The sequence below is a fragment of the Numida meleagris genome, unplaced genomic scaffold, assembly GCF_002078875.1.
Source record: "Numida meleagris isolate 19003 breed g44 Domestic line unplaced genomic scaffold, NumMel1.0 unplaced_Scaffold119, whole genome shotgun sequence".
Lineage (NCBI taxonomy): Eukaryota > Metazoa > Chordata > Aves > Galliformes > Numididae > Numida > Numida meleagris.
In genome coordinates this window covers 630414-652605 of record NW_018362987.1, presented here as the reverse complement: position 1 = coordinate 652605, position 22192 = coordinate 630414, and the positions used below count along the sequence as shown (strand labels likewise).

The 22192-nt window shown below is 40.1% G+C and overlaps 1 protein-coding gene across 24 annotated transcripts in view; it reads right to left on the bottom strand.

Moving 5' to 3' along the window:
• Positions 1-22192, bottom strand: part of PCDH15 (protocadherin related 15) — a 736955-nt gene that overhangs the window by 135261 nt on the left and 579502 nt on the right. For 22 of the 24 annotated variants that reach the window (XM_021381881.1, XM_021381890.1, XM_021381879.1 and 19 more), the window contains 2 exons: positions 17970-18063; positions 6496-6624 (listed from right to left, as the gene is read on the bottom strand). In XM_021381881.1, coding sequence (XP_021237556.1) covers positions 6496-6624; positions 17970-18063 — 223 coding nt within the window. The remainder of the gene's footprint in view (positions 1-6495; positions 6625-17969; positions 18064-22192) is intronic. The other 2 variants (XM_021381895.1, XM_021381898.1) reach the window with 2 other exon arrangements.

Sequence of the window (22192 nt, the reverse complement as noted above, 5' to 3'; positions counted from 1 at the left end):
GTACTTGAGATTTATTTTAGAAATGTTGATTCTACTCCTCTCTTCCCCAAAGGCTTAATTACTTACTACCTCCACAGACTGTCCTCTAGGCCAATAATTCTCTTTTTATTTTTTTTTTTTTTTTTTTTTTTTAGTCTCGTACTTTTTCTCCTTTCCTCTACCTCTAACTTTTCTACAGCTATCTAAGGGTACAGGGAACCTGAGACTTTAACTTTGAAAGCTTCTACTCCTAATACAGGTGAGGTGTTATCTACAGTGTAGGTTATATGTAATAATTCAGTACATCAAACTCCCTTTTATGAGCCTTCACATAGAAAACAATGACAATGTTGATTTAGGTTAAGTGAGATTCCTTTCTGGGCTTTCTATAACAAAATCTTGTAACACAATACTTCAGGAGCATTCAAAGCAGTTTCTTATACAGAAACGTAGAACAATTTGGATGTAATGGCTCTCAAGAGGTCACTTAGTCCAACACAATAAGCTCTACTGACATCTGTGAAATTTAAACCGGGCTTTAAATTGCAAAACTTGCAGGGCTTCCCATCTTGTGTATTTAAATTAAAAATAGAAGCTTGTTAAGAATTCACTAATATTCACAGAAAACTCTGTTAGGAAATTGACATCATAATTATGTTCTGCTACCAATCAAAAATGATAGTTGCTTCTGTAAACAACACATTTAAAATACTTCCATACCACTGAAAGAAGTAAAATGTCATGAAATCTGTAGATAGCCATATAGGCTGTCTCTATTCTCACCTACCTGCCTTCCAGTTGCTCTCTTCTGTAGTGGACAGATGCCACTTGGTATACACCAAAGTACTAATTTACACATATTTAACACGTAGGAAAACAAGATTTTTCAATTTACTGTAGAATTTAGTAAATTTAACCAAGGCTTGGTTTTCCAATTGAGTAGAGTAGCTCCATGCCAAAGAGCAATCTTTTTTTAATGCATTTCTCATTTTAAACAGAGACTCAGATGACAGAGGTATTCAACATATTATGTGCAACCTGTTTTCAGCATTGGAGCCTACTTATAATGCTTTCATTACAGGGAAAATCTAAGGCCTGGTGATACTTGAGCATCTGATTATGGGTGGGTTGTTCACCACCATGAGATTCTTTAATTGATACTTTTTTCTTACCATTTTCTTTCATTGGAAGCTTCAAGATGTGATCAGTGACACAAGTATGTTCCTATAATTAATAATCATTAGGAGGGGAGATGAGAGAAACAGGGCAAATAGGTAAAAACAGATAAACGGAAACTTTAGTTAAGGGGTGTCTCCTCTCCTGGTTGGTCCCCATCAGGTCAACAGCTCCTTATTTATCCTTAGACTGCATTTTCAAGTGCTGTAACAAACTATGCAGGACTGCGTGTCACTTAAAGAATGCAAACCCATTTGCAAACTTTGCAGCCACTGTTAGTCAACTACATTTAATTCCACTTCTCCACATCCCTATTATGTACCTAACATAATACTGATAAATAGTATGCTGTAGAATGCTGATCATTCAGATGCTGCCTCTTCAATGGGACATCAGGTTACTTTAGACTGCAGCAGGAAATAAGATGCTTGAATTTCATTTTTAAGTTTCTGATGTGAAGCTTTCAGTTTTCTGTTGGTCCTTTGTAGAGAACTTCACTCAGCAATTCTGTTCCTGTTTTGTTCAGGGATCCTGATGATCAGACATGACAGAGCAGCAATACACTTCTGACTACCCCATTCAGATAGTGCTATAAAATAAAAGAGATTTGAAATACATCCACTACACTGTCAGCCTTATCCCTTCTAGCTTTTGTTCTTTTAATCTTCAGTGTTCTCCTGAAATCCCCACAGGCAGCACTCCTGTGCCACTGCCTTCATGAACTTGAGGTGGCAGACAAAGAAGCATTTGAGTGGCAGAGAGTGAGGGCACTTCAGAAAGGCAGTACTAGCCCTCTGTCCCAAACAGGCCCACCTTTCTCCCACATAAAGTCTTTCTTTACCCTTGTTCTATATCTCCTTGGGAAACTAATTCCTGAGTGTTACCTAAGCCCTTCTGGAAATCCCTTCTTAAATCCAGATTTCCTGCTCAAAACAGGAATCTGTTATCGCAGCAGGAGATATATGTGGGAGCATTTAACTGCTTCATATCAGAATCACATGGGTTGGAAGGGACCTTGAGAGATCAAGGAGATCAGGTGAGTCCAACCCCTACGCTAAGGCAGATATGCTGCAATAGGTTCCACAGGTAGGCGTCCACATAGGTCTTGAATATCTCCATAGATAGAGTACTGGAACAGGCTACCCAGAGGGGTGGTGGAGTCTCCATCACTCTACCATAAAGAATTCTTCTGCATGTTAGTACAGAACTTCCTGTGCTCATGTTTTAGGGCATTACTCCTTTCCTAGCGCTACACACCACTGAGAAGAGCCTGGCCTCATCAACTTGCTTCTCACCTCCCTTTAGATACTTATAAACATTTATCAGATCCCCTCTCAGTTTTATATTCCCCAGGCTGAACAGACCCAGGTTACTCAGCCTTTCCTCATAAGGGAGATGCTCCAGGCCCTTCATCATATCCTGGATTGTATCAGGAATGGTGTGGTGAGCAGGACTAGGGAAATAATCCTGCCCATGGCCTACCTCAAGTACTGTGTTCAGTTTCGGGCACACCTTCACACAGAAAAGACATTGAGCTGCTGGAGCAGGTCCAAAGAAGGGAAACAAGGCTTGTGAAGGGCTTGGAGAATATGCCCTATGAGGAGCAACTGAAGGAACTGGGACTGTTTAGTCTGAGGAAGAGGAGGCTGAGGGGAGACCTTATTGCTCTCTTCAAATATCTGAAAGGTGATTGCAGCGAGAGCAGGGTTGGTCTCTTCTCACTGGTGACACGTCAAGGGGAAATGGCTTCAAGTTGCACCAGAGGAGGTTTAGGTTAGATATCAGGGAAAACTTCTACACAGACAGGGTTGTTAAGCACTGGAATAGGCTCCCCAGGGAGGTGGTTGAGTCACCATCCCTGAATGTGTTTAAAAACTGTTTGGATGTGGTGCTCAGGGACATGATTTAGTAGTGAGTTGTTAGAGCTTGGGCAGTATGATTAGGTTGAGGTTGGACTTGATGATCTTGAAGGTCTTTTCCAACCTGAGAGATTCTATGATCACCTTCGTTGCCCTCAGCTGGACTCCTTCCAGGAGATCCCTGTCTTTTTTTTGAACCAGGGAGCCCAGAACTGGACACAGTGCTCCAGATATGGTCTCACCAGGGCAGAGTAGAGTGTGAGGATCATCTCCCTTGACCTGCTGCCCAGGCTCTTTTTAATACACCCCAGGATAGCACTGGCCTTTTTGGCCACAAAGACACACTACTGTCTCATGGCCAGCCTGTTGTCCATCAGGAGCCCCAGGTCCTTCTATATGCAGTTGTTTACCTGTACCTTGGAAGAGGGTGGAAAAGTAGGGCGTGAACACGATAAATTCTATAAAATAGATGAGCAGATAAGAGACAATTTCTCAAGTTTTATGAGAGGAAAGAAAGAGAAAACCCAATACAAAAAAAATCAAGAATTGGAAAAAGAAATGTCAACAGCTTTTCACATGTTATTGAGAATATTTCTAACATTTTAATGTTGACACTTCTACATTTGTTACAGCTCTTCCTTTTTATTAACTGACATCACAGGATAGATCTTACATTCACCTGTATCATGCTAACTACGAATTGTAAAAATAAAAATAGTAGCTGCTGCTAATAAACTGTATAATAATTGATTTAGCGAAATACTGTATGATTAAAACAATAGCTTTACTAGAAGATTTACTCAGAGAGTAGGCAATTAGAATAACTGGTGGTTGTTTGGCCCAACTCCCAGCAGCCAGGTTACTGCTGAAGATACTGAGCAATGCTGGCCCTAGCCCCAGCTCATCCTCCCTTGCAGAGCAGTCTGGATGGCACTGCTCCCTGATCCCCAGAGCTTCCCCGCTCCACTGCCCAACACTGCAGTCCTCAAATATGGGCCTTACTAATAATATGAATATAAAGATACTATGAAACACCACATCAAGGTCCTTCCCAAAGCCAAGGTCAGCAGCTTCCCCTGGTCAGTCAGTGCTCACTGAGCCAGTCATCCCAGCCCACACAGTTAGCAGTTGGCCAGGTATGATTTGGTAAATCTGTTATGGCTGTTCCCATTCACGTTCTTACCATCCATTTGCTTGGAAATGGCCTTGAGGAGGCCTTGCATCTTTCTAGAGACCAGAGTCAGCCTCACCAACTTGGAGATCCCCAAATCCACCTTTCTGCCATCCTCAAAGATAAGTGCAATGTTTGCCTTCCTAGTTAGAAGGAACCACTGCTTCTAGGTACCTTTTGAAGATGACAGAAAGCATCTGTGCAGTACTGTCAGTTAACATCAGTACTTTTGGGTGCCCCTCATCTGCTCCCATTACATCTGCATGTCTTACTTTCTTCAGCAGCCCATAACTCCACTTTCCTTGTGGGTAATGCTTTCCTCCTGCAGGCTGACACTGGGCTGAGAGTTTCCATACCTTCCATTTAAGAAAAAAAAGGCATCAAAGTAGTGGAGCACCTTTTTCATATCCCTCATCCCTAGGTCCTCTGCCCCATTGGACTGTGGGGTTTGTATCTTTAGTCTTAAGGCACAAATATCTTGCTGAGAAGTCAACATTCAAAAGGAAAAGGAACACCGCAGAAAATGGTTATTTTCTTAAATCATCTGCATAACTGCTCACCATGGTGGATTTCAGCTGTTTGAAATGACTGTAGTAAAAGAGATTCTGAAAAGAAGCCTCACCAGTCAGCAGTTTAATTCTTAGCAGTGGAAACACGAGACAGTAAGTACTACCTTCTTTCACTGGGCCCTTTTTATTTGAAATAGCCCTTTATGTTTTAACTACATTATGGCTTTCTGTATAAAACATATTCCCGTAGAACCACAGTAGGTGTGGGAGAGGTTTCTAATACATTGTGAAGGACAACATAACTAAAGTGACTTTGTTTAAAGAAGAATCTCCCTAAACAACACAGCAACAATTAAAAGGCTAATCATCCTTATTTCAATAATCTTGCTGAGGCCAGAAAATAATTCCAAATGCCCAAATCACTCTTTTCTATATTGCTTGCATGAATATGAAACATTAGAAACTACATCCAGTATTTGTGAACAAAGAGAAAGCTCTTTCCAGCTGGAGACTGAGAATTAGGACTCGTGACAAACATGAGGAAAAAAAAAAAGATATAGCCCATTTCTATCATTCCACACAAAGGACTAAGTTACTAAAAGGTTTCATTAAATACTTTCATTTCAACACAACTTAGAAATTAAACTAGTTTATCAGAGAGAGGTTCTGCTGCAATGACATATTTTATGATTCCATCTAGACTAAAGATAAACTCAATACGATGTTTTAGAAGACTACTGTACCTTGAGGGCACTCAGAAAAAAACACAAAGTGGATTTTAAGGATACTTGGTACTGATTTAAAATATCACATCCATACATTCTAGGATGCAAAATGAAAAACAACTACATAAAATGAACAATGGGGAAAAAAATAGCTCTATAGAAACAGCTTCAAGCACAAGGATCCTAACTTCTGCACATGCAAGGATTCAAGACAGCCTTTGAAGGGACTGATGTTTCATTTCAGTGTAACAAAAGCAAGCCTTCAGAAATCTCTAGTCTTCATTAATGATAAGATTATGTCCCTTTAAAACTACACCTGAGCTTGGGCAGCTTCAGAACAGTACCTACCTTTTTAATGATACCGGGTCGAAGAGCAAGCAGAGCACAGACATATGCAGAACCTCTTCAGTACTATTGAAGACAAAACCATACTGAAGGAGCCTACATATAACTTGAATTAACTGAAACTTTTAAAGTAACAAAACTAGAAGGAAAGGCAAGCCCATCCCCAAGAAGCACTTTCTCAATTTACGAATGCCAGAAAACTCAAGTTCACTCAAAAAAGAAAAGAAAATTAACAAATATGATGCATTGTGGATATTTACTGAGTAATATAAATGTTCAAAGAAATTATTATAGTTGGTTACTATAGTTATATGCCTTTTTCCCTTCAATGCTATCCACAGTATTCACTCAGAGTATGAGGAAAATACTTGAAAAAAATCAGTAACAGTATAAAATATGGTGACAATGTTTTAATGCTGGAAATCTGTTATAAGCAAACATTTCTAACAGTGTGTGTCTCCAAGAACAGTCTTCTAATTGTGCTACAGTTATAGGAAGAAGACTTTTTAACTTCTCTTATTAAGCATAAGATACATCATCAATTCTGTATTTTAAAGCCCAAAGATCATTTTGTTAACTGCTAATGTAAATATGTCTGGCTATAGAGAGTCTTTACTTAAACTTCAAACTCTTTAATGTGAGTTTTTCCAAAGTGCAATTAACTTTGCTTTCTTTCTGAGTAGTCTGGAATGTTTGTGTAATAAGTAATTTAACTGCAGGTAACAGCTTACCCTTACTTGACCAACAAAAGCATTGGCTTCCTCTTCCTGTACAGACAGATTTTTAGGTAGAAACATATCAAAAACTGGCCCATTGTCATTTACATCCGTCACCACGATATTAACAGTAGCAGTTGAAGTCTGCAGAGAAAGATAAAATTATGAATGTACTACCTTCTAATTTACCATTTCGCATATGACAACTGATTTCACTGCTACGTATAAGATCCATCCAGTATAGAATTGCTGGTAAACAGATGACCCCTTTATTTTTGCATATTTTTGTGTAACAGGAAATGTTATTCATTTGAAGAGCTTATGTTTGGCTGAAAAGAAAAGAAAGGAAAGAAGCATATCAGATATGTTTGGCCTACTGTGATATTTTAAGGATTTAAGGATCTTTAATTTAAAAATCCAAATCAAGCAATTGGAGAGTGAAATATTTTGCATTGAGGTGAAGCACCTCAGTTTGAGCTTCATGACTTTAGACACTGTGACACCAAAAGAACATGCCTTTGTTTTATACCCTGTGTATAGAACTACAGAAGAGCTACAACTAATAATACATGTTTCCGTGGCCTGTGACACAGGTTGCAAACAGAAGGAATGAACACTCCTTGTCGTCCACCAGGGAAAAGAGAAGCACTTACAGGAAAAAAACACAGTAAGATGGAAATGCTACGCCAGGAAATCCTTACTATTGCAAGAACAGAGAAACACCGGCATAGAGAGCGCCAGGATGCTCTATCCCCAAGAGCAAGACACATCAGCACCCGTCCTGACCAGCAGCAACTATGCCGGAGGCTGTGATGGAGCACTGGATGGGCATGCCATAGCTGATGCTATTTCTTCTATCCACTGGGCTGTATCAGACACTGAACATAACACAATCTAGAAAAAAAGTTAATCCTGAATCTTTTGGAAATTTTTTGTACTTTTACCCTTAATCCAAAAATTCAGTTTCTTTTTGAAATCCTCATGTTGTGACTCGTTCCATCTTGAACCTCAGGTTGTTCAGAGCAAGAGGGGTAGAACAATTTTTTCATCCTCATCTGCCTTAATTTTGCTGTGACAGGCAAAAGGCATGACAAGAATGCTTACTGTTCATTTTGGTTTGCCACTGGCAATACAAAGCAGATTTCTTTTTCCTAATCCAATCATCAGAGACAGATGCAGAATGAACTTGCAATTAAATGAAAGCATTTTTTAAATACAGTATTGTTTCAGGTAGCTACTTTCCCGGGAGGAGAAAGCACAACTTATTTCTAAACCCAAATTACTAAGTCTGATGCTACCATTTTGGCACTCTTTAAAGGAACCCTGACGGCTCTAAAGCTCACAGACATCTCTGGAGTCTATCTGAAACATCTGCTGCTGTACCTCCTTCATGCAGAGCTATGGCTTCACAGGTTCATAATAAAAACAGAATTTCACCTCATTTTTATTATGGGGCATGCTCCTTGTGTTTGTCACAGAGCAGCATGTACCTTGGCACTTGCAAAGGACAACTAATGTACTCAAAAGCTATTCACTGTCTTAATAGTATGTGGTCATGCTTTCATTGCTGTGTCGCCAGTTCAATCTGATAACTCACTCTCTGCAGGAGTGATCCTGGAATCTCCTTCACCTTCCAAATCCTCAGTGTTGGCAAGCAGTCCAGTCGCAGGTGCTGGAGTCAGCTGTCTCTTTCACACAGCTATAAATCTGGCTGTTGTGTTTGCATGGTGCCCTGCGTGCTCCACTGCAGTGCTACCTCTGCTAGCAAGCTGTATTAGCAGTCCTAAAAGTGCAGACCCCACACAAACGCAAGTGGCATGAATAATAACCATGCACAAAGCAACTCTTCCAGAAAAAAGAGTGGTTCTGTAATTCCTTGTACAACGTCAAATGCAGAAAACAGAACTGTTCCACAATAGGCAACCTCCAATAACTACTTAATGCATTAAAAGTAACTAAGTGAGAATACCTTGAAATGAACAAAACAAAAAAGATGCTTTCAGGCTAGCTTCTTATATTGGCTTACGTTCAGTTGTTTGCTAATTGTTTCTGAAACTGCCATTCCCACAGTGAAGGTATATAAAGAAAATATACTTTGCAGTTCGTGCATCACTGTCAACACAAAACACACTCCAGAATGTTTGCTCTGATGATGCACAATGTGCAGTGAAGGTAAATTAATCTTCCTAAGCTTACTCAATTCCACAGAATAGGGAGAAATAAAAACTCTTATATTTAATAAACTGAGACAAATATGGCATGGAAAATATTGACTTAAGAAAGTACTTCTCATTTTGAAAGAATATTTCTTTTCCATTTCCAGAGAATTTTAACAGCCTGTGTCTAATAATCTGTGGTATGTTCACTTTTGACAACACTGAATCAACCCACAGCAGCCCTGAGAACAGCTGCCGTAAGACACATTTGCATTTGATAGCTTCTGAAGCAAGTGCTGAAAGCAAAATTACTGTTGTGATTTACTTACAGGTCTCATTTTTGTACTTGAGAGCGTGTTGTGGGGGTGCTAACATACTTATTTCAGATCAACACAGCAACTTGTTATGAGGGACTCTTATGAGCCCTTTTCCTATAGGACAGCACTCTTCTAAATCCAAGCAACTCTCTACTCCAGAAGCATGCTATTAATAGCATAGCCCTGCAGTATTACTTTGTCTTGAGCAAAAAAAGGGCACTTTTATCAAATAATCTTGAAACCCAATCATGATAATATCAGAAATAGATAGCTTACTGAAAGGTGGCCTAAGTCTAGAAGGTGTCATTTGAATAAGCACCAAAGCAGACTCAGATTTCACATAGGACAAGAAGATGGAGATGGCAGGGAAGGTTAGGCTCTGCTTAATACAACTTGGATTTTAAGATGAATTTTAAGATCCTCTTTAACACCTTTCTAAATGACCTCGAGGAGCACACACAGTCCCAAGTTTGCAGGTGACGCCAAAGACAAAACTCTTGCTTGTCTCTGCAGGGCAGACATACTGGGAATCTGGTCAGAGCACTCCCCAGATAAGAACAGGAAGAATCACACTTTTGATGCCTTTATGTCATTAGATACAGTTTACCTGACAAACAGAAAATAAAGCTACCAGCCCAACTTCAGCATATGGGGGGTGAAAGGCTGGTTCCTTGAGTTATTCAGTAGGTTATTCTGTGATGGAGAGTATGGCATAAGAAGAGGGTCTTAACCTCCCAGGATAGTTTTCGCTTAGCTTAGCTCTACAAGAAAAAAAGAAAGTTCGTAGTATTTCACAAGAAAGAAGAGAAGGAGATAGGAAGACAGAGATTTGAAATTGTTCCCAACTCTTCTGTTATCCACAGGTTTGGCATTTTTCGAACTGACTGCTTTTCATAAGCACCCTTCCTTACCTGCCTGCCAGCACTGCCATGGAGGATAACTCCACTTATTGAGTCTCAAAGTTATACATAAACTAAAAAAAGCAGTATCATTGCAAAGAAATATTATTTTGTTGAGATGCCAACTGGGAAAATTATGTTATAATACTAAATGTTATGTTCATCCTAAGCTTCCAAGGGAACTAAAATGAGATCTTGTAATAAGACCATTTCAAATATATCCTATTTTTTGAATAGGTCACGATTCAGTGAACTACTGAAAGAGGATCAGTGCAGTGGCAGGATCACAAAGAGAAGCATTCACACTGAATTGTTTTAGTAGCAGCAATGCTCCTGTGTACACTGGCAACAACAAACTGAAATTGAGAAAAAAATGGGGAACACTCAAGTTTTCTATTTTGTTTAAATTCAGGAAACACTTCTCATCCCACTGATGGAATAGCGCCAACCTTTCAGGTTAAGTAGCTGTCAGTTGGCTACCTGTATTTCTTTGAGATGCACAGAGAAGCAGTTCTGCCATTTACATCAGAAACTACTATAACCACAGGTTAATTTTTAAGAAAATCAACATTTTTCTATCCCCTTTAGATGGCTCCAAAGTTTTGCTTAAGTTCTCTGCAAACTGACATGCTGGTGTGAAATAGCTTTTATTAAACAACTTGAATAAATTATAGTGTCTTATCCAAAACTGCAGCGTGGAGCAATATCAGTAATATCACAATCATCTGTCCTGTGGATAATGTAAAAAGTCACCAGCAACACTGAAATCACATTGGCTAAATAATTATTGCTTTATAGTTATGCTCAGGACTAGCCATAAGCTCTTTGTTGCTGGAAGAGAAAACAACAAAGCAAGTACACTGTGGGTCATACCCTTTTCAACAGCAATCAAGGTAACTACCTTGCATGTCAGTCAATGCCGGAGGGTGCCAGGGAACTGAATGCATGCTTTAGGGATAAGAAGTGTGCCACAGAGAGGATAGAAGTAAGCACACTGAGAAAAGGTCATTGTATTTTGTATGGAGCTCAGTTTCCTGTAGCAATAGGAAAGCCTGTCATTTTCATTTCTTGCCACCATTCTCAACTGCAAGTGGCTGTGGCTGCCTGAGATCTCTCCCAGAGTCATGCAAGCTGTGTTTCATTTTCCATATACCTAGAGTAACATCTGCTAAGGTAGCCTAAAGAAGACAGCGATGGGGATGCTTCTCTCACAAGTCATCATATCACTATTTTTAAGTTGGTAATTAAGAGCATCTAATTCTGCAAAGCCAGCTTTCTTGTCTCATTACTGGGGGGAAAAAGATAGCTATATCACACATTTCAGAGCCCCAAGGCGCAAGAGAAGAAATGTCTCTTCATTTACTGCTTCTAGTACTTCAGAACTGCTGCAGCGTATCTGGAACCTACATCCCAGCTCCCATGGCCTGCACACGATAGACTAAACTTAAGGCAACACTTAGAATTACCAGCAGCATGACTGCAAAGTTAACTTGCAAAGTTTGGGAAAAATTAATGGAACATGTGAAGAAAATCTGTTTGAAAAAAATCAGCTGCAGCTAGAATCTTTTAGTTCTCCCTCTTTATTCTCTCTCATGCTATATTGTTGATTACAGTCTTCATAAAAAAAGCAAATAGTACCTCAAATTTCTTACAGAATTTGGAAAAAGTTGTCGTGTTTTCCAGAGGATCCTAAAAGAGACAGCAGAACAGAAGCCACTCAAGAAAGAACAGTTGCTCCTCTAAACCTCATAACATATGTTTAATTGTCACTGAAAGTCTTTGAACAAACATGAGTTGCTCCCTGCAGTAACGATTCAGAGATCTAATTCACAACTGGTTCTGCCTATCAGCCGGATGGATACTCCTCATGCAAGTACCAAGAGAATACAGTTAGAGAGATACATAAAAAACACCTTGACTTTTCTACAGAATATTTGTCAAATGCGGTTTGGAAAGCAGTGTTGATATTATTACCGGAAATTCATGTGAAGGAAAAAGTGGTATAGCTTTGTACTAGGCCCTTCCCATTTATTATTGAAGCAAACTGTGCTTACTTCTCTTTCATAATAACTGTAAGTCAAACAAGAGACCAGTGGCTGCAATTTACAGCTTTCTTAGGGCCAATAAAAGGCCCTACATATATAATTATTCCCTAAGCAATAAATGCATCATTTACATAGCATCCACAAATATCCTTCATCCTAAGTACATCAGACCCTGATAAACGTTACAGATGATAAATTTGAAGATTTCACTTGTGACTTATTTGTATGCTGTTCACTGCAATTCTCCCAGCTTTGTTTGCATGGGATTTTTATTTAATTGAAAGTGGAGATTTCACTGTTACTGGAACCTGATGCAGAACTGTATGTCACCTTGCAATAATTAAAATAATCTTTCAAAACAGAATTGCAATCAGTACAAAATCACTGATGGAAAACTGTCATTAATTTACTTCTTCACAAGGATTATTTAAATCATCCCTTCCCTGTCAGCATTTGAAATGAAAGTCGTTATGGGGAATATTACCCATGTAAGGGAAGCAGACAAGTGGTACAAACACTGGAAGTTTGGGAGTCTCCTATATCAGACTTTAATATATGACAGCTGGTGTGAAAAAAGCAAGCTCACGGTCAGAGAAAACCCTTCTCTCCTAAAGAGGAAATCTGGGTAGGCACCTTCCTCACTTCTAAATGGAATACTTACAGATCTGAAAAAAAAAAAAAGTTAAGGCTTTCTGATACAAAGCACGTTAACTTGTCAGGAAGACAGTGATTTTCTATAGCTATCATTTATACTGTTAATATTAACTTCATTTCAAGGGGAGTTCTTTAGGGAAGAAGCACGGTATCATTAACTATTTAAGAAATATTAATGTCCAACGCACCAAAGAATCACAATAAATGTGCCACATCAAGGTAATTCTAAAGTTCTACAGTACAGATTGCTTTTTTTTTTTCCCCAATTGCACTTTACTGATTACAGAAAGGTCAGCTAAGTAGAAACCTTTTAAAGTACAAACCTGTGCATACATAAAATCTCTTCATTGAGCATTTACTGTAAGACCTGTGCATCCTTTATTCTTAATGGACAAGGGAACTGATATGAAGCAGAAATAAGTAATATTTACAGCACTAACAGAAAATTTACTGCAATTAATTAACTCCCTGTATGCTATTCAAGTGGTAAATCTTTGCCTAAATCACCATGATCTAATGCTACCTGTTGGTTCCAGGCAATGTAATTAATTCAAATGTCATGGGAGATGGACGCTTTAAATAATTAGTGATCCTCTTCGATGACTGAAATACTGAAGTGCAGCTCTCATGATGAAACAAACTCCTCACTGAAATAAGACTACTTATGTTCCACTCAGTGACTGAATGCAAACCTGGAATGTTGCATTGCTCTGACCAAGGAAGAGAAGCAGAAAGGTAGAACAGTGCACGGTGTCTGTGTCTACACTGGGGCACCCCAAGGTCCTGGCAGCAGACTATTAGGATAAACTGCTTCACCACATCTTTGCCTAGCATCTAGGACACAACAATTTTTATTCCATTTTCGTTAACAATGGCCTGTGGCAATAATTTAACTATATCACAGCCTTCAATGGTTGGTCCTTCAGAGGGCACTGCTGTGGTAAAGAGACTACCTGGACTTCCTAGGAGCACCACACTTCTGCATGCTGTAGCCAGCAGTATGTTTATTATGCTTCTCAGTTCTAATTCTCGCTGATCTGATTTAAGCTCCTGTATAGACAACAGTGCAAACCCATGGATTTTTTAGCCACACTTCTAAGTTCAGTATTGCAGCACTTCACTTTTATTTATCAGTGCCGGATACTCAGAACCACATACACAAAACACAAAAAAGACATAAAACGTCTTCTAAAATGCCAGTTCAACAAGTTGGAACAAAAAGATGGACAACAGCTTTTTTCTAGGCTTCCAAAATAGATTAATGATCTGGTGGCTAAGATACACTGTGGGAAAACAGGACAAGTAAAGCTGAGCCTTCTGTGACATACAGGAGAATCTGAGCACTGAAAGAATGTATGTAAGCACACTGAATTGCTAGCTCCTGATCAGCTTTGCAAACAAGGCACTCAGCTGCTCTGTTTTGCCAGGTCTTGAGCAGTAAAAATCAAGCAGGAGGGTATAGTGCTGGGTGAGTATTTTCATGACTGGACATTTGTATTTGGAGGTTTAAATTCATCTTAAATCATATAGTACACAGTAAAACAATAGCGGAGCTTCCAGTATTTTATATAAATGAGTCAACACACACACTCATTCAAGCCAAAAATACATAGCACGGAAAACTTTTTCTTTCTTCAACCAGAAGTCATGCATACATTTTCTTTCCAGCTGCTCCCTCTGAAATGTGAAAGCATAAATTCTTGCCTTGAATTCCAATCCAAACACACCACAGATCGGTAAAATTGTTTGAGCTTAACATTTTTTTCATTCATTTCTCATTCTTCTGCCCATCTACAGCTTTGCCCCATTGCTAAGGAAAAAAAAGTATTTTCTTGACTACTCAGCTAATGCATCCTTAATTGTTTGTCAGACTATAGTGTTAATGGTGAGAGGTGGCAGGCTATGGTATTCCAAGGTCAGAGGAAAACCACAAGCCTGTTAATGCTCGAGGTTACCAATCAGAGCAACAATAACTTAGGAAGCACAGTCCAGCATTTTAAGCAATTCGGAGTGTTATAAGGCATGTAAAGTGATGAAGTGGTGTCAGGCAGGCCATGCAGCTAAATGGAAAGTCATCTCGCTCCGTGAAGGCATAAGTAATTTTGATGGAATGAGCAGTCCCTAAGAGTAAAAAGGTGCTGTGTGAGGACAGGACTGTCACCAAACAACATTAAACAGCTAAATAAACCTTGGGGGCTTAGAATACAGAAACCTCAACTACTTAGTGTTGTAACAACATGGTTAAAAGTCTCTTAGACCCTTTATTAATGAGATAGAAAAAGAAGCAGGGAAAAAAAAAATGTTTTAAACACCAAAACTGTAAGGTGTGCAAAGTAGAGGCTTTTCCAGTGCAAAACTGCATTCAGACAGACTTCACAGATGACAACAGGAAGAGTTAGTTTGGAGAATGCAGGGGACAAACAGGAGAGCTGAAACCACATAGTGTACTAGTTCAATATCCCATGTAATTTATACTGCAGAAGAGAGCAGGCAGGGCATGCAGAGTTGGCCGGGCTTGGCTGAAGCTGCAGGGGGAAGACTTTGAGCCTCAGAAGACCAGAAATGCAATAACCTGCAGGGTTAAAAAGCTAGTGGTTGATACCACCAAAAGAAGACCCTGTCAAGGCTGGAGAAGAGAACCCGTATGGGAATTGGGCCAATGTTACAGATAGGAAAGGTGAACAAGTCTGGAGAGCACTAGTTCTGTAATTATAGGAATCCTTTTCCTAAGGAGACACCATGGTTTTTCTGATTTCAATTAGTTAAGAGGAAGAGGTCCTCCATGAAGTTTCACTGACATGTAAACAGGCATGAACATCATTAGTGAGAACAGTCTGTCATGTTACCAACTCACAAATTTAAATGAATGCCCTGACCTGGGACAACCTGCCTAATAGGTGGATAGAGAACCAGCTGACTGGCAGAGCTCAGAGGATTGTGACCAGCAGCACAGTCTAGCTGGGGGCATGTAACTAGCCATGCTCTCCAGGGGTCAGTACTGCATCCTCTTTAACATCTTTATCACTGGCCTGGATGAAGGGACAGAATGCATGCTCAGCAAGTTCACTGATGGTACAAAGCTGGGAGGAGTGGCTGACACACCAGAAGGCTGTGCTACCATTCAGTGAGACCTGGATAGATCTGAGAGTTGGGCAGAGAAGAAACTGATGAGGTTCAAGAAGGGCAAGCAAAGAGTCCTGCACCTGGGGAGGAATAACCACATGCATCAGTATAAGGTGGGGGCTGACCTGCTGGAGAAGAACTCTACAGAGAAGGACCAGAGAGTTCTGGTGGAAAACAGATTGGCCGTGAGCCAGTAGTGTGCCCTGGTGGCCAAAAAGGCCAATGGTATCCTGAAGTGCATTAAAAAGAGTGTGGCCAGCAGGTTGATGGAGGTGATTCTCCCCCTCTGCTCTGCCCTGAGTAGGCCACATCTGGAGCATTGTGTCCAGTTCAAGACAGACAGAGAAATGCTGGAGACGATCCAGCAGAGAGCTACAAAGATGATGAGGGGTCTGGAGCATCTCCCTTATGAGGAGAGGCTGAGAGTCCTGAGGTTGTCCTGTCATCCTGGACAGGAGAAGACTGAGAGGGGATCTTATCAATGCTTATCAATATCTAATGGGTGGGAGTCAAGTGGATGGGGCCAGACTCTTCAGTGGTGTCCAGAAACAGGACAAGAGGCAAAGGACACAAGCTGAACACAGGTAGTTCCATCTGAACATGAGGAAAAACTTCTTTACAGTGAGAGTGGTAGAGCCATGGAACAGGCTGCCCAGAGAGGCTGTGGAGTCTCCTCTGGAGATATTCAAAACTCTCCTGGACACTTTTCTGAGTAACGTCCTGTAGGGAACCTGCTGGATGATGGAGATGCTGGAGATCAAAAACTTGTGCAGAGACACAAGGAAACCTTGCAAATTTGTCAAACATGCGATAGCCTGGCATGGAAAAAAAGCATGGATATAATTGGCTGAGCTGCTCTATTTCAACTGTTTATTTATCAAAAATGGGGGGGACTTTTACTGCTTCATTTTTGGTACTGGCCTGGTGGGGGCAAGTCCAGCTAAATCTTCATTCTTTCGTGTAGTGTCAGCAGAATCTTAGTGTGCATGGGAAGTTAAGTCAGCTTGTCAAGTAAGCCATACTGCAGGACAATTTTAAGAATAGAAGCGTGCCCGCCACTGGCAGAAAATATCTTAACAAAAGGAAACAGCTACAGAGAACCCAAACCAAGCAGCAGAAAAGAGAACACACAAGCTAAAAAGTGTGACCACATTACATTGTAACAGCAATTAACACACACACTGTGCAGATACAAAACAAAAACAAAAACCCTACATGATATTGAGGGAGGAAAGCAGATAAGGAGATAGCAGGTAAGTGAAGACAATGTAGCTCTGCGTGTCAAGAACACACAATACCAAAGAGCTAAGTGACCCACTGCTGTTTTGCTCATCCTCCTTGCTTGTCAGGTGATTGCTGCAGTAGTTAAGAACAGTTAGCTTTTTGAGAAATGATGAGCTTTATGATCATTAATATCTTTCTCTGATGTTATAACAGTTCTCTGGGTGGTAATTATTAGGGAACCCTAAACCCTGCCTTCACTGGCCTTCAGTAGCCTTTCTATGCACGGAATGGTATTTCAGCAGCATAACATAGTCCAAAACCAAAAGCAATTTTTTAACTTATATTGTCAGATTTCACAGCTGGAAGTTTGAGATGAAAGCAAGTGAACTCATAGCTACCAAGACCATTCTTGATAATAATTCACAAGTAACAAAACTATAAACATTAAGATGAAGTACTGAAGAGAGCTGTAGCCAGGTTTTTAATGGAAAAAGGGCAGGCTCTGTTATGGTTACTCCATATCACCATGGAAAAATATGAAGGCTCTAAAACTTTATAAATACTTTGAGGAAAAAGAATCCGAGCAACTATTGAGCAGGAAGGCAAATCTTTGTAAATGGAAGTAGGTAAAATAGGGAGAAGCAGCATGCCAAAGAAATAACACACAAGATTTTCCTTCTGCAGCAGTCAAGAGAGCGAGAAAGGGTCCAAAACACAGGAGATTTCTTGATAGCTTCTGAACAAACTGGCAAAGATTTTTCTGTTGCAATGTTAAAGCTGAACACAGGCTTCTGGAATAGCCCAGATAACATGGATGTATTATTTTACATCATTCCCTATAAAGGGCAATTTTAAGACCAGAAACTTAGAGACTTCTCCACCTATGCTATTATTCTACAGCATGAGTCCATAGGAGAATGGCTGTATTCCCATTTATCTTGCATGACCTCACTACAGTACATTCCCCGCACTGATATTGCTGCAGACTTTTAGATACTACAAGTGGACTATTTCAAGTACCTGGCTACATACGGTAACAGCCCATTTCTTAATCTTTCAGTGGAAACTCACCCCATCTGGTCTGCCATCCGAGGCTGTAACGATCAGAATATAGCGATCAGTGCTTTCTCTGTCCAAGGGCTTTTCTAAAGCTAGCAGTCCAGAACTAGTAACAAAACAGAAACATGAAACATTATCAAAATGACAATTTTAAAATTTCTATGAGCACTTTCATTCCACTATTTTGCATTACATGACTATTGCTCTTTGAGCAAGTTAATAAGCTTGTAAGGCTTTATTACAACTGAAAGCATGTTTTGTATAGGTAAAAGCTAATAAAAATGATGAGCAAATTTCTTAGCTTTCTGCTTCAACACATGTATAATTCAGGACTAAAATAGCAATGCAGTAATATACAGGATTACAGATAGTCCTACAAAGGGCTCTAATTTGTTAGGAAGCCTCAGTGCTATAATAAATGAGAGAGAACCAAAAGCAGTCTATCAATCACAGAGGAGTTCCAATAGCCCTGACAGGACTACAGCACTAAACTTTGGGAATACGACATGGATGATTATAAATATGAATCTCCTTAGAGTTTTATAGGAAAAGGCTACTTACTTGCGTGTTGCATAACTGCAATAAAAGAGCTGCTATGAGCTAGTGGTCTTTCAGTGCAAGCACAAGATTTACTATATTCCCTAATAATAAAGTGTTAACATGGGCATGAATGTTGTGGAGAATAAATCATGATATTGTGATTATTGATGTTCATTTATGAAGAGAAAATGATGAAAGGCAATTTGGAGGCCACGTACACAAGGAATAAAATTAACAACGAATTAAAGTGCTGCTTCAAAAGTGTGGCAAATTCCTAAAAATATAGGCACATTAAGCAAATTGGATTTCATCTCTAGGTTGATCTGATTTCCTCCTGCAGAATTCTGAAAGCTACCTGGAGGTTCTCTAGAGCAAGACAGGGACAACATTCTATCGTGGACTCATGCATTCTGAATTAGGAAAGATCAGAAATGCTCTGCTGAGTTGACATTCCTGTCCAAGCAAGCTAACCTCAGCTCAACCTCCTTGGCACAACAGATCCTCCTGTGACAAGTGCCAAAGCCATGCTTTTCATTTACTGGTTTTTGGTGTCCACCGGAACATTGTCAATCAGGCAACAAATGGATGCCTCTCTTCAATGCCACTCAATCCACAGTGTATCTGACAAATATTCACTAACAAACATGGATATACAGTGATATTTGTCCTCTTATTGCGTGGGTGAATAGCTTATCCTATGCAACTCCAGCAGACATATTGAGGGCAGCTAGAAACATTTTAAGAATATCGTAATGTAGGATTTTTCTGTCTTGGTATGCAGTGACTTCCCACGTCATTCCATTTATTTTTATGGGCACATCAGAGACACACGCTTTTGCTGGGCGTACCTGTAAGTTTTACTGGTTGAGTTTGATCTACATTCATAACCTAACAACAACTACCTGCTTAAATGTTGCTATCTTTTCTTCATTTTCTACAGCTGTGCATTTTTTTTTTCTTAATCTGCATTTTGAAACTAAAAGATAGTTCTAATGTTGCTTCTGTGTGGGGATTCAACTAGGTATGGAGCAGTACAGACATGGCCTCTAGAGCGGGAGTTGAGGTACAGAACGACATGAAAGGCCCTGGGCTCCAAGCAACTCACTGGTGGTCAGCAACTGATACAAAGACCCAGGGGCTGCAGAAAACTAGTCTGGAGTCACAAAGAGAACAATAAACAAGTGTCCAAATATGTAGAACACACCATATATATTAAATTCAGATATAAGCCAGATTTCCACACAGACTGGAGAAAAGATGTGTGGTACAGAGCATGTTATCAAACAAAAAAATTATTATTCTAGAGTGAGTAGGAAGAAACCATGAACCTCCTCCTCCTCCTCCTCCCAGGGAAGGACTTCAGATGCTGAAGACTCAGCATATGATCTTGTTCCAGAAGGGTAAGCATAACTCCAGAGAAATGGACAGATACTGAAAGTTTGGGTATATATTTATATATGTTTATATATATATATATGTATGAAATATTATATGAATATATGTCTGTGAAACACTAAACCAATCTCTAGCAATTCTCTTATTTTTCAGGTGTTTTTGCAAATCCATTAACCATAATAATAAATCCATCATATTTCAGTATTTTGATGAGAAATGCCATAATAAAACATGAGCAGAATAATTTTTTTTAGGAAAGTAACAGTAGAAAAGAAACACCATGACACACGTAAAATATTAATTCACAAAAGAACTGAAGGTGAACTCGGAGAAAAATACTGACAACAAATACTTCTTTACTAACATTAACCTATATCTGCATGCATCTATGTCAGTTTTTGCAATACTTTTGCACTATCCTATACTGGTGTATCTGCCTCCTCCTTTCTACCATTTGAACAGCAGCTGATTTATACAGACTCCTGAGTTTAAATCAGCGATTCAGATGTACTTGCATTCATTTAACATCCCAGCTTTCAATCACCACTTTCTCTGGTAGAGAACATTACAGGGCACTGAATCAGTACTGATTGTGATAAAGTTGTTTTACCAAAGGAAAAAACTGAACCATTATATGTTCCTCCAACTGATTTATAGGTAAAAGAGATGTGGCAGATAGACGTACAACTGATAACATTCACTAGCCATGCTGCTAGGTGGGCAACTACACAGTGAGTAACTGAAAAGTTCCTTGATGCAAGAAAATCATCCAGATGAGAAAAAAGGAGAGAAGATAGAGTCAAGTTCATGGTCACTGCTTTGGCCTTAAAGATTTTGCCTAAAAAAGCATAAAAACATCTCATGTAGCCTTTATAAGCCAATCACAAACTGCATGCTTCCCTGTAGGCATTTCAGCATTTACAAGAAAATGTGTGAACGGGTGAAGAAAACTCTGTGTCAATATTGCAGGACAAGACATGTAAGGATAACAGAAAAGAGAAAACACTTTGAAGAGCTCTGCTTTTTACCAAGAGGCAACAAGAGATCAAAAGATGAGGAAACTGCTGAGTTTGTGCTGAAACCCTCAAAGTGCTGTGATGTTCAGAGATGCATATGGAGCTGGGGCATGTGAAGCTGGGGGCTCTGCAGGTCAGGCTGCTTGTGAGAGGCTCTGGAGGCTGTGTGGCATCGAGCAGGAGTGCCACTGTCCCCAGGGAGATCGTCCCTGAAAGGACAGGTGGCACTGGTCGGGGTGATAAGGCCTACGGGTGCCCTCAGGGCCTGGCACCTAAAACACTGCCCACAGAAACATAGAAGTGTGCTGTGTCCATAGTCTTCAGAGAGATTACCTGTTTTTAGACTGAATTCATGGCTGTGAATTCACATACCATCTTCAACAGCTTGACTTCTGCCTATCGCCACACTGTTTACATCCAAAGCTGGACAACACAAGAGCTGTCTAGGACTCAATCTCTAGACTGCTCTCAACACAATGAGTTTGGCAGGCCACCTGAAGACGCCCAGAACTTGTGCATTTTATTTTTTTTTAAATCTCTTTGGTATGGAGAACTATTGGGATTTTGATGATGCAAAGCAAAAAGTGCTGTGCTGAACACAAACTATACAAAACGGCTACTTGCTGAGTAACTAGCCCTTGGAGGATCTCCACTGCAGTCAGGTGCACTCTCCATTATTCAAGTTGCGGAGGTCACAGAATATGACAAATCAGGCTTCTCTGCTCAGAGGAGCACCCTAGAGCAGAAAAGCCTACAGACTTGTGCTGTGCTGAGCTGATGAACAAGGTGCACCCTCCCCATTTTGCACTGAAAATTCCAGCCCTAAGCAATGAATGAAACCAGCAGCCCAACACTGTTTCCTTCCCTGATCATCTCAGTGAAAGTTTACTCTCTAAGCTGTCAATATATTTATTAGAACGCCCACTGATGCCAGTGGCTAATATTAGTGGCATTAGCATCTCTTGGTATCTTCAAGGCTTTTTTCCATGCTGTTTCACAAGTAATTTGATTCTCCACATATGGGAGATGCAGCAGTCAGTAATTTAATTGCTTACTCACAGAATTATCAAATGTCCTGGGTTGGAAGGGACCCCAAGGATCATCAAGTTCCAACTGCCTGCCACAGGGAAGGCCACCAACCTCCAGATCTGGTACTGGACCAGATTGCCCAGAGCCCAATCCAATCTGGTCTTGAACACCTCCAGGGACAGAGCATCCACAGCCTCTCTGGGCAGCCTGTTCCAGCACCTCACCCCTCTCTCCGTGAAGAACTTTCCCCTGGCA